The 13601-nt window shown below is 34.8% G+C and overlaps 1 protein-coding gene across 1 annotated transcript; it reads left to right on the top strand.

Annotated features, from left to right (window-relative positions):
* Positions 1-9208: 9208 nt before the first annotated feature.
* On the top strand, positions 9209-10159 carry LOC142440378 (olfactory receptor 14C36-like). Its single transcript, XM_075542833.1, has one exon. The coding sequence runs from the start codon at positions 9209-9211 to the stop codon at positions 10157-10159; it is 951 nt and encodes a 316-aa protein (XP_075398948.1).
* Positions 10160-13601: the final 3442 nt, after the last annotated feature.

The following is a 13601-nucleotide window of genomic DNA, read 5'->3' as shown; positions in this document are numbered from 1 at the left end:
CTGCTTTTGTTGCTGTTTTTAAGCCAAGACTTTCTTCATTTCTAATTCAGAAATTTAAGTTAATTACCCTTTTGTTAAAGTGTGCATACAAATGTTATTCTCATTTTACAATTATTAAAATGTATAAAAAATTGTAGGTAACAGAAGCATGAAACAGAAACAAAAGAAACCCACCTATTACAAATTTTCTCTGGTAATACTACAGATAAATATGTGGGGGAATCAAAGCAGAGATCACTGTCTGATAAATAGTCACAATGTAATTTAAGAAAAGAATTGAGCTGTAGCTGTAGATTTGAATAGCCCAGATTTGAAGTTCTATTATGATATTGTTCACATTGTGGAATTTTCTACCTGCAGTATCATGATCATATTTGATTGCAATTGTCTTTGAATTTCTCTCAGTGTTATCTTCCTCTCCCCTACAGTTGAGAGATTGTAATTCAGGGGTGGAAGCTTCTATAAAGTACTATTCTGCTTACAACATTTTCTCTGTTAAAATATGAAGATGTAACAACTTTGGGTCAGAACACTGCACTGTTTTGTGAGGTTTAAAAGTGTTACTGATAACTTGATCAATTCATCTAGCAAAGATACATTTGTTACCAGTCTCTTCCTGAGTAAAATCTCTGGTTATTTTTAATATACTAATATATCATATTTGAGATTAGATTCTTTCAATTAATAAAACGTTTTACCAGACAATCATGCATGTTGATTTGTATGGCCTTGTGTTTCTTACTTCTTCTTTGTTTACTTATTTGTTTGCTTGAGATGAAATTTTTGTTACTAAAGGCTCCAAGTCTATGTCAATTTTACTCTGTCTCCTCAGTTTTTAAAACCACAATTTGTATTTAGGGATTAAAATAATCTGCAAGGATTATTATTCTTATTTTTTAAATACTATATATGTTTACACAGCCAATCTCAATACATGAAATCTACAACAATATTTAATCAAACCCTTCAGATATGTGAGGAGTTTTTTGCTTGTTGGATTTTTTTGGCTTAGTAATTCTAATAAATGCATTTTCTGTGATGATTCTCTAAATACAGAGTGGTCACTTCATGATACAGTGTTTGGGGGAGATTGGATTTGTAAAAACAATACAGCTTTATTGTTTATTTATAGATGTATATGTGAAACTATAAAATAGCCTACAATAATCTATACCACACTAAAAGAATAAGAAAATTAGATTTCAAACACTCTAGATGGAAATATTATGGCATGATTAAAAACCCACTCAATATAAAACTTGACAAAACACAATGCCACAAAAGTGTGGCCTTTGCCAAAATATATAATAGAGATTAAAAGTATGTTGAGTGACTCTAAATATTAGAAAAGTTTTAGATTTATTAAAAATAAAGCAAATAGTAGCAAGTGTCACCATTTCAACCCTCACCCCATTAACATCTTTATCTGTTATTAACAACTTGCAATTAGTGTGGTACATATGTTATAACTGATGAACCATTACTCTGGTAGTTACATAATATGGTGTCAATTAGGGATTTGAGATGATCAAGAGTGAAGGGGTGGAGTCTTTTGGGTCAATCAGGTCCTAGTAAATGACGTCTCTCTGTGGGCATGGCCTTCTAATGATTCTGGGAACTCCTGTATTTCCTCCTTGGAGCAGGAGGCACTCTCTCTGCTCACTCACTGAGAGACATTCTATTGACAAGACCCATGGAACAATTCTAGCGACCTGAGTTGCAGACGCCAAGAGGAGACCTTTGCCAGCACTGAAAAGCTTACAACACCACTGGATCCACAAGACTTACCCCCCACTGCCTGTGATCTTTCTATATTCAGTGTCATTGCAGATGCTTCATGAGTCTGAAGAGGATTTTATACATCAGTGTCAGACATATGGGTTAATATCAGATTTATGGATTGATTATGACTGGGCTGGGTTGTTTTCTCAATATTCAACGGCTCTTACATATAACACTCTTTCTTCTACACATACGTGTCCATGTGTTTGTTTCTCTAGACTACCCCGACTAACACAATTCATGACAGATTTTTATTAACTAAAGTCATTTCAAAATCATGGTTCAATACTTGTTAAAATGAGGGCTTTTGAAAATGCATAAAGTCATGTATCCAATATTAAAATATCCACATTATAAAAGAGAATAGTTTCATTGTACTATTTGTTCACCCCTCCTCTTCTTATGAACCCCTGAGAAATCATTAATTTTTCATTCTTTATACTTCTTTCTTTTTTCTTTTTACCAGATTGTCCTACACTCAGGGTCATACACATGTAGCTTAGCAAGCTGGTTTCTTCCACTTATCAATAGGCAATTCAGGCTATTTTGCTTTTGTTTGTGGATTCACATTCTTCTTCATTATTAAAATAATATTACATTACAAACATATACTTCATTTTATTCATCCAGTGATTTTTGGAAAATATCTTCAGTACTTCTACTTTGGAGCAATCTGAATGAAGGTATAAAATTAAAATTGCCTTGATGACAATGAAAATTGAGCAAAGCTGAAGTAAATATCTGTTGCAATTTTTTTATGTTGTGTTTTCCTACATCTATTGAATAAATACTTGGTTCTATATTTGTTTGCTAGAGTATAGAATAAAAGTGTATTTAGCTTTATACCAGTGGTTCTCAATCTTCCTAATGCTGCAACCCTTTAATTCAGTTCCTCATCTATGGTAGTCCCCCAACAATAAAATCATTTTATTGCTACTTCATAACTGTTATTTTGCTACTGTTATGAATTGGGTGACCTATGTTAAAGGGTCATTCAATCCCCAAAGTGGTCACCACCTGAAGGTTGAGAACTGCAGCTTTATACTATCAATTTTTTTACAAAAGTCATGAATGAATTATTCATTTCCTCAAAAAATGAATGACAACATCTATTTCTCTGTACCCTTCACATGTGAGTGTTGTCAGTGAATTTCAATTTACACAGTAATTATATAGGTTCTATCAATATCTTCATTTGCATTTTCCTTAAGACTTAGGCTATCAAAAAGATATAGCATCTGGGGTCTTAAAGCCTTGGACACAAATGAGAGGTCATCTAGCTGGAAAGCAAAAAGCCCACAGTGAAGAAGCACACAAGACTAAGTGAACACGAGGTGTTGAAAGGATCAGATAGCAGACAACAAAGAACAAAAACCATCATTGTGTGATCACCTTGCCCCACATAAACGCTGAAGACGAATGTGTGCATAAGTAAGTGTGGTGAAGAAGACTGATGGTGCCCAGCTACTGAGAGATATAGTGTCTGGTGACTTAAAAGTTTGAAAGTAAACAAATGGCGATCTAGCCCAGAAGCATCAAAGCACACATGGAAGCAGCACACCAATATGTGTGATCATGAAGGGCTGAGGGGATCAGGTTTCAGGCAACAAAGGTGGGGGTGAAATTATATCACCCTGAATGAGCCAGCCGAGTGTATGATGGAAACCCAATGCCCATCTGTAGACAACTGGACATCCCTTGCAGAGGGGCAGTGGGGAAGAGATGAGTCACTCAGGGTTCAGTGTAGTAATAATGAAATTCACAACCTTCCTTTAGTTCTTAAATGCTTCCTCTCTGTCAATTATCATGATCCCAATTGGACCTTTGAAACCTGGTTAGACCAGAGGATGCACAGCAGAACAGTTGGGATAAGGTAACACAGAGATTCTAGGACAGATGAAGCCTTCAGGACCAATGGAGAGAGTGGCCATACCAGGAGGGAAGGGGGGATAGAAAGGGGGAACCAATCTTGGGATTTACATATAACTTCCTATCTGGGGGATGGGCAACAGGGAAGTGGGTGAAGGAGACCCATGGCAGTGTAAGATAAGATAAAAGATTCATTTATAAATTTTAAAGGGCCATGAGGGAGGGGGAGGGGGAGGGAGGGGGAGGGAAAAAAGAAAATGAGCTGATTCCAGGAACCCAAGCAGAAGTTGAATTTTGAGAATGATGAGGGCAACGAATGTATAGGGGTGCTTTACTCAGTTGATGTATGTATGGATTTTGATAACAGTTGTATAAGCGCCAAAAAAATATTTAAAAGAACAAAAAAACATAAGGTATTAAGAATATTTTATCCACTTATGTATCCCCTGTATACCTTCTTAAATTTCTATTAAGATTTGTTTTTAATCTTTAAATTAGTTTACTTGGTTCTTTTGCAAATTTTAAAAAATTAATATATTTTAAGTGCAAGTACATATACTATAGCTTGTATTGTGCAATTAATATTTCTCAGTATGGATGACAATTCATTACATAAATAAGACAAAAGCCCTCATACTGGAACAATAGATAATGTGATCATGATAAATGGAGCAAGTGCTGAAGTTGTTGAGGATGTGTTTCTTGCTTGGATCCACAATCAATGCACATGGAAGCAGCAATCAGATCCAAAGTTGTTTTCCATTGCCTATAGCTGCTACACCAGACATCTCTCAAGTACTGAAAACAAGGATGATCTTTTGAGAACTAAGGTTCACCTGACCCAAGTGTTGGTATTTTCCAGTAACTCATTTATATGTGAAAGTTAGACAGTGAATGAAAAGATTGAAAAAGAATCACATTAAATTGTGGCGTTGACTAAAAATATTAAAAGTACAACTACTGGTAAAGGGACAAACAGATGTGTATTGGAAGAAGTAACACCAGAGTACTCCTTACAGACAAGGATGACAAGACTTCATTTACATGCTTTGGGTCTACTGTCAGGAGTCCGAAGCCTGGGAAAGGTGTGGTGTTAGGTCAAGTAGAGGCACTGTGACCAAGAGTAAGTTTCTCCAGGAGGTGCACAGACCCCGTGGCTGCAACCAGGGACTGCAGCATGAGAGCAACGGGGAGGGAGGGGGAGGAGCAGGCAGTGTACTTTTCTGTTGTGACTGAGGTCACTCTGGCCCAGAACCGACTTGAGGGCACCTCACAAGCACAACGATGTAATCAAATCAGCAATAGGGACCTTGGCTTTTCCTTTTGTGATCATGTATTTACAATCCAAAAAATTCTACTCGGGGACTACAGGAGATATTAGAATAACTGAGAGGTTTGAGTGTGTTTATCTCATCATTTCAATCATAATTTTAAATGGTCATTTCTATTACTACATTACAAATACCTTGAGACATAACAGTTGAATTCACACTTAGGGCCAGGTCACTGTCCATATAGAGTCAATTATCTTCTTCAAATGACTCCTTGGGAAGCGACTATCTTTGAATGTCAAGGGATCTGCTCCCAGGGGGTTTCTGGTGCCATCAACCTCCTGGTGGCCTTAGATATACCTGGAAACAGAGAGAACTGAATGAGTCCTGGAAGCACCTCAGTAATTGCGAAAAATATGCCTCCTCATCTCTGTCTTCACTTCAAACATTGTATCCTTACCAGAAATCCCCAATTATCTACCCACCGTATAAAATAACATCTTGTGAGTATTTGTGCTTATTAATTTAATTTTTTTTCTCTTTTTCCTCATTGTTACTATCTGAATAATGGATTTCATTTACTATTTGTTCAGTTCAGTATTTCATACAGGGACACTGTAAATGAGATAAAAATAGAAAATCTAGATAGAAATATACTCACATGCCTGAACTATTTATATTAAATCTATTTTAAAAGAATCCCAATCATTATAGTAGAATTAATAGCTGTTCATAAAAACTCAAAGGGAGTAGGAAACAGCATTGTACTTTGCTGATGCTAGAAAACTTGACAGAAATAATCTCTATACAGCCTACATCTTCACTGCTTAGCTTGTATAGTTTAAATGTATACTAAAATATTTACTCAAATATATTTTGTTTTAATAAAAACATTTGGTAGTGTTAATATTTAACTAATAATTTAAAATATTTTTCATTTACTAAATATGAAAATTTAAAATTTTCTTTCAACAAAGTGACTCTGATTACCTGACATACATGTAAACTTTATGCACACTGTTTCTTTGACTTAAACTATAATTCTAGTACTTTCTGACATCTTATTACTTGAAATATCAGCATTTGGTCATAATTATATTTACAGAGATCCCATCAAAACCTCTTCCAAATCATTAGTTGCACATAATTAATCTTACAATATTTTGGAAATTTGAGGAAAGTATAAATGGATTAATGGATGTGTAAGTAATGGAAAAATTCATCCATGAGCAAAATTTATCTTACGATATTGGATCTTAAAAGAATCTCTCATAAGTTTTTCTATAAAAGTCAAGAACTCTCTCACTTTATATTTTGAGAGATGAGAGAATAATGTTATTCTCTAATCTCCTATGAGAAATTCTCCGTTGCCTAATGTATCCAATCTACCTGCAAATATACAGCTGAAAAAATATTTTAAGCTACTCAAACTCTACGCATACCATTACAGAATAATTTATATTGTTGTGTTCATTTTAAAAACAAATGAGTACACTAGAAAAAGCAGAGTGTTCTGCTTTATATTTACTTTTGGTTTACTTATTAGGATTATGTCAGTACTGTCTATATGCTTCACTGTAGCTGCAACAATGGGCAAAAGCTAGGATGTGAGGATGGCGCAGGACAAGGCAATGTTTCGCTCCATATTGCTTAGGGTCCCTATGCATCACAGCCAGTCCAAGCGCCTTACCAAACAACAGTGGCTTTAGGTACACATTGTCTAGCGATCCAAATGGTCACCAATTAGAAAGCATCAAGCACTCTGAGGGAGAAAGGTCCGACTTTCTGCTCTCATAGTGTCTCAGAAACCCACAGAGGCAGTTCTACGCTGCCCTGTAAGCTTGCTGAGTGTGAATTGACGTCGTGGCCGTGATTTTGACTGTGTGTTTTGTTTTAGTTTTTACTTTATAAGATACAAAATAAGTAAATGTTTAGTGCGAAATACACACATGGTTAATCATTTTTGTCAGTCACTATTAATTCTTATTGACTTTTTTCAACATAGCAAAGTTTTGAATTTGGGGTATATTTGAAATATTTTACAAATATAAACTTTATAATGTGTTGTTAAATTTTTATAGAAAAATGGTACTATGGATTTCAAATATTTCTGTGACTACATATTAAATAAGTGAAAGTCAGAATGCAAAATATAACTTTCCTGAAGGGTGATGAAATTCAACTCTACTAGAGAATCATATAAAACTCATGCTGGAAACCTAAAAATTGTTGGTGTTTATGAAAGTTGTTTACTATATGATCAAAATGCTAAAGTATGTTGCATATTTATAATATGGCAGCTAAGTCTGTCATTGACTATAATGGAAGTCATTTTAAGCACTTCTTATTAATATCAATAGTCAGGAAAATGGCATAAATGAGGTACCTAGGATTCAGTCATATTCAAACAAATTCATTTTACAGTCCTAATAATAAGCACTAAAGCAGCAGGATTTGTATATAAAACAACAAGAAGAGCAAAAGGAATTTAGAATAACAGTTAAAAGGATCTTATTAAATTTAGGGGAAATATAAGTGTTCTATATAAAATACAGGGAACCTTGGCAGCATCATTGGCTAGCACTGGGGTACAAAGCACAGGTCAGCAGCTCAAAAGTCACACTTATACCCACGGAAAAAAAGAGGCTTTCTGCTCTCTTAAATTTCAGTAGCCTCTGTAACGGAAAAAACAATTCTACTTTAGCCTACAGAGTCAGTATAGGTCGCTATAGTGCTGAAATCAACAAAATGGCAGTCTTTTTTGGCACACAAAATATAGTATTCAATGCACTTCATCTTAGTCAGCCTTGAGTAGAGTTGAACAAATATTAGTTACCACGGATAATATTTATTTTTCTTACAGTTCAATAAAGCATTAAAATATGTACCAGTTGCAACTTCTAGGCTAGGGGAGATTAATTGGAGTGAAATATATGAATACGTGAATTGATGAAACAGTTAATAAAAAAATACATGAATTACATTTTAAGGTAAGGAAATTATTCTGTAATATATTTAAATGATAAAATATTTAAGTATATATTTAAGGTAAAAAACATGTTAAGCATAAATACACCTACCTTTCAGTAACGTCCCCAAAGGAATTTGTTTGAAGTAAGCAATTAATAGGAAAAGAATACAATAATCTTCCAGTTCTGGATCATTGAAATATAATAGTGGCCCTCAAAACAGGCTTTTGTGGACCGTGTCGTCCTCAGACAGCTGGAATGGATGGAAAACAGATGAATAAGCCCCAAGGAAAATAACGTCCTGTTGGGAAACAGGAGAGCTGTTACATTCCTACCTCGTGCTAGAGAAACAGCACCATGTAATAATCTGTCCTTGGAGCAGACAAAACTGACTGGGTGCTGTTACACATACATCTTCATCAATAAGTAGACTCATTTATTTGGTCTTTTCATAGTACTGATATTTCATATTAGCATGTGGATATAATATTCTAAATTGCAGAACTACAATAATTATTACATTGTAGTATATGTGAATAATGCAAACTACATGATAACCTACATAAATAAAACCTGGTGTAATTATGATTCTCTTGTCTTATTATAATATCTAGGTTAAACAAGATAAAAATGGCCATTTATTATGTAATAAAATGTTTTTAAAAAGAAGATAGAAAAAATAAGTTGTCGAAATAAATTCTTAGTTATTAATAGGAACAAATATATGTTTCCAGTAGAAAAAGATTATCAGAAAATATAATCCTTCACAGGATTTTGCAAATTAAACAAATATTTTTGCTAGAAAATGGAGGTGGAAACAGAGATATAAAAATAATGTATTTCCTCAGTAGGCAATAAATGAAATAAAATGACTCATAAAAAATTGAGATGTTCAGATAAAAATGTAGTCTCTCTTGATGGGTTATTTTTGGTCACCAACTAAGTACATAAAAATGTGTTTTAATAATAATATTCATACATAGAACTTATTCATTCTGATACAATCAATCTTCTGGGTAAACTTTTGATCTTTGACTCTCAATATTCCATACACATAAGTGATAGAGATGAAAATGAAACATGATACAAGCTTACTTAGGTAAAATTCAGAAATAATTTATACAAGGAGAAATACTAAAGGAAAGTGGGTTAATATCATGGTATTTTATACCAAGAAATGGCAGATATAGGAAAAATGATGGATAAATGGGGTGAATGAATATGTGTGTACTATCTTTCTTCCTTTGATTCTTCTTCTTTTATTTTTTAGGGAATTTATAAATGTGTCTCTGAAAATCTTAAAGTAATTATACTAAAATGCCTAACTCAACAAAAGTGACTGAATTTCTACTTACAGGATTTTCTGAAGTGTGGGAGTTCAGAGTCTTGCACACAATGTTATTTTTACTAATGTACTTGGTGACTCTCACAGGAAATCTTCTCATTGTCATAGTGATCACTGTTGACCAAAGACTTCATACCCCCATGTATTTCTTTATCCTGAATCTGTCTCTCTTGGACATGTGTTACATTTCTGTGACTGTACCCAAGGCGTGTGTCATCTTCCTGCTAAACAACAGGGTGATTTCCGTGGTTGGATGTGCAGCTCAGGTTTTCCTTGTGCTTTTATGTGCTTGTACAGAGTTGCTGCTGCTCACCATCATGGCCCGTGACCGCTATGTGGCCATCTGCCAGCCCCTCCACTACCATGTGATCATGACCCCTCGTGTCTGTGTCCAAATGACACTGGCCTCTGTGCTCAGTGGTCTGGTCTATGCAGGAGTGCACACTGGGAACACATTCCATTTGTCCTTCTGTCGTTCTAATGTGGTTCATCAGTTTTTCTGTGATATCCCCTCTCTGATGAAGCTCTCCTGCTCTGACACCTTATCCAATGAAATTACAATTTTTGTCTCTGCAACAATATCAGCTGGGGGCTGCTTTTCCTTCATCATCATGTCTTATAGTCACATATTTTCTACTGTGCTCAAGTTTCAAACCAGAGCAGAACGAAGAAAGGCCTTTTCTACCTGTGTCCCGCACATTCTCATTGTCATAATTTTCTTGGGCTCTGGTTCTGCTGTGTATCTGAAGCCAACCTCCAAATCCCCTCTGATTCAGGACATGGTCATATCTGTGTTTTACTCTGTAGTTCCTCCCTTCCTGAATCCTGTCATCTACACTCTTAGGAACAAGCAGATAAAGGAGGCTATCTGGAAAGTTATGAGAAGAACACTCACTTCATTCAGGAAAATTATCATTATATAAATACAATCCTACTTTGATTGTAAGAGCTGACAATGGTCATAGTTAATGTTCTCCTCCCTTCCTAACTTTGAAGGCTTAGATTGTAATTAAGAATCCTTGAATTTATCGCTAGGAATGAAATAATAGCAAATACTTGATTTTGTTTTTCCCTAAAATAAATAGACATTACAGTACTTCACTGCTACAACCTTGTATATTCTGCTAAATATTTATCACCATATATTATCTTTAAAATATAGAATTAAAAGGAGTCTTTGTGGCTGAATATTTACCTGGCAGACTAATAACCAAAAGGTCTCTGTTCTAAACTTTCAATCAGTCCATGAAAAAAATAACCTGGCATACTGGTCTTATAAACACCACAGACTATGATACCCTCTGTAGAGTTAGTGAGAAAATATTAATAGGTGGTCATGAATGTCTATAGAATTTAATAACAGATAAGCTGTGTTAGCATTGTTTGACTTTATTATGGCATAAGACATAAAATCTAACAATGTCTTATGATTTACAGTTGTCATGGAGTCAGTTTTGACTCAGAACTCTTGTGAAAATGTCGAAATGCCTCAGAATGTTTTCATAATTGTAGAACTGTCCTGTCTGTAAACTTTAATGTAGCAGATTGCTAGATTTTATGCTGTGTAGCTGCTGGATGGGTCCAAGCTGCCAAAATAGCCTGTTTATTCATTAGCAGTTCAAAGATTTAGTCATTATAACCAAAATGGCTACTAATCTTATATTTAAAGTAATACTAACAGTGAGAAAAATAACATCTAAAGTTGGTTATTAGATAAGATTTTTCAAGGCAAAAATGCTGTTCGTAAGATAAATTAATTGTGCCTTCCTGTCCTTTCCATTAGTTTCAAAAGCTAAATTTAAATTACAAACACTTCTATTAAAATAATTATTATTTTTTAGGTCAACTGGTTCCTTATTAATGTTATTGTTTGGTGCCATCAAGCCAGCTCCAACCCATAGCGACCCTGTTCACAACAATATGAAACCCTACCCAGTCCTCTGCCATCTTGACAATAATTCCTAGGCCTTATCCCATTGATGCAGCCACTGTGTCAATCCATTGCATTGATTGTCTTCCTCTTTTTCATTGTCCTTCCACGTGACCAAGCATGATGATCTTATCCAGGGACTGAACTCTCCTCACAATATTTCCAAATTGTTTAAAATGAAATTTTGCCACCCTGCTTCTAAGGGGCACTTGGCTGTGCATCTTCAAATGCAGATTGGTTTGTGTTTTTTTTTTTGAGGTCAAGGGATATAGTAGAAAAATCAATGCATTTGAAATGTGGTGCTAGAGAAGAATCTTGAAATCAACATGAATTGCTCAAAGAAAAAGCAGATCTGTCCGTACTCATACCAATCTTTCTCTATCAGAAGGACACACTGCCCAATCCGACACCGTCTTCATAATTAGTACTCTGCTTGAGACTATGGTTACCTTCATTATCTCAGTCATCTTTTTAGCGTCTTCCTCCTTGCATTTTCTTCTGACAATCGACATTATATTCAATCATCTTTGCCAACACTATAATTGAAATGCTCTAATTTTTTTTGCTTCCTTATCCCTTGTTCAGATTGAATATTTACACTGAATACTAATACAACTACTATGTAAATGATAGCATATTAAACATTACTATGTTTAGAAAAACTTATGGTTTAATATTATTTCTTAGAAGTAAAATAAATTCCCTCTATCAAGAAAACAAAGTTAAGATATATATGCCTCTTTATTATGGTTAGTGTTTGCTTCCTTAATTTCTCTTTCTAATTATGATTCTGATGCATATTCTTGAAATGTTACAATGGTAAAATATGAAATGATATTTAATACATAGAGAGAGTTTGTGCACGTTAAGAGGACTCATTATTTTTACAATACCCTTTCAGGTTTGTTACTGATATTATATTCTGAATGGAAAAATGGTTTGCCACATTTTATCAATAATATTCAAATCATATGCATATTATATCTTGATTTTAAATGTGCAAGACAATTAATTTACTTTTTCAATATAAAATAAATTATAAAAGGACCCTGTGAATGTAGTAGTTGGAAATATGGGAAATAGGCAAAAGACACAGGAATATATTGGTTGACATGACCAATCACACTGTTTCTGACATGAGAGGAGAAACAGAAAAGCAAACAAATGTGGCAGTTGCATAATCTTTTCTCAATTTGAGATTTAAGATTGAAAGGGTGGATTTTAGCCTGTCAATCTGGTTGCAGCTTGATGACCTCACTTGGAGGAGCTAAAGTGATAAATAGCCCACTGGAGGTGGGACACAAGTTCCCCTGAAGACATTCCTCTTAAGAAGACCCATGGAGCTATGCTAGAGTCTTGCATTTGATGGAATCAAGTGCAGACCCATGCCAGTGCTGAGATGCTTGTACCACCATTAGATCCACTACACGTTCTGCACACTGGCCGGTGATCCTCCTGCATTCACCATCATTGCATATGCTTCATGAATCTGAAGAGGAATTTATAGATTGGTATCCAACATATGGGCTAATATTGGACTTATGGAGTTCATCTTAACTGGGCTGAGATATTTGCTCAATATTCAATTGCAAGTCTCTTTCCTATACACATATGAGTGTCCATGAATTGGTTTCTCTAGTCTACCCAGACTAACATTTATGGTACTTTGGGAGTAGGGCACTAGGGAAACAAATCATAAAGACGGAGAGTGATATTTTGACTTCTGCCTCAGGGTAAGTTTGCTTCTTTGTCTAGTAAGAAGTCAGACAAGGGTATGTGTGGCTTACTGAGGTTGCTTTCTGGAAAGAACACAGCAAGATAAAGTTTTGATGATTTTGTTTGGTTATAGTCTTTGGTTTATTCCTGTGTGAAATGGGGACAATGAATGTGATTAATGAGTACTTGTAGCTTAGGGGACAAAAGCACCTCTTGAATTTCTCAGAGATTCTTAGTGAAAATGATTGACAGGAATTCAAAATGGCTAACAGAAATCCTGTTCCTGGTTTGAGACCATCAGAGGCCTAATCCCAAATTTTGTATTAATAGAATAATTTAGATAGGATTAAGATAAGCTAAATAAAGTTATGATAAACTTGACTATTACAAGATTTGGTTTTAGAGTCTGATTCTACTTTATTTATACTGATTTCTTCTGCTTATTATTATTTATTTATTTAAGGATTGATGGAAATGATTACTGAGAAGTATGAAAATAGAGAGATTGTAAGCCCACTTGTCTTCAGATTGTAAAATGGGTTTTGGACATGCCTGCTAAGAAGGCTCTGAAAAGATAAGCCCCACCCAGTGTTTTGGAGTACTCAGGATTTTTGCATTCCAAGGGCCTTGCCTAGGTGACTGTTGAAAGCATCAGGGAAAAAATGAATTCTTTGTATATCTGAATTTTGAACTATTGGTTTTGTCAGCATCTTGAGAAA

Source organism: Tenrec ecaudatus, chromosome 2, assembly GCF_050624435.1.
Source record: "Tenrec ecaudatus isolate mTenEca1 chromosome 2, mTenEca1.hap1, whole genome shotgun sequence".
NCBI classification, from domain to species: domain Eukaryota; kingdom Metazoa; phylum Chordata; class Mammalia; order Afrosoricida; family Tenrecidae; genus Tenrec; species Tenrec ecaudatus.
This window is presented reverse-complemented; position numbering and strand designations above follow the sequence as displayed.

Bases quoted from the DNA above. Each gene is read 5' to 3' on its own strand.
- LOC142440378 (XM_075542833.1), top strand. From the start codon at position 9,209: ATGCCTAACTCAACAAAAGTGACTGAATTTCTACTTACAGGATTTTCT.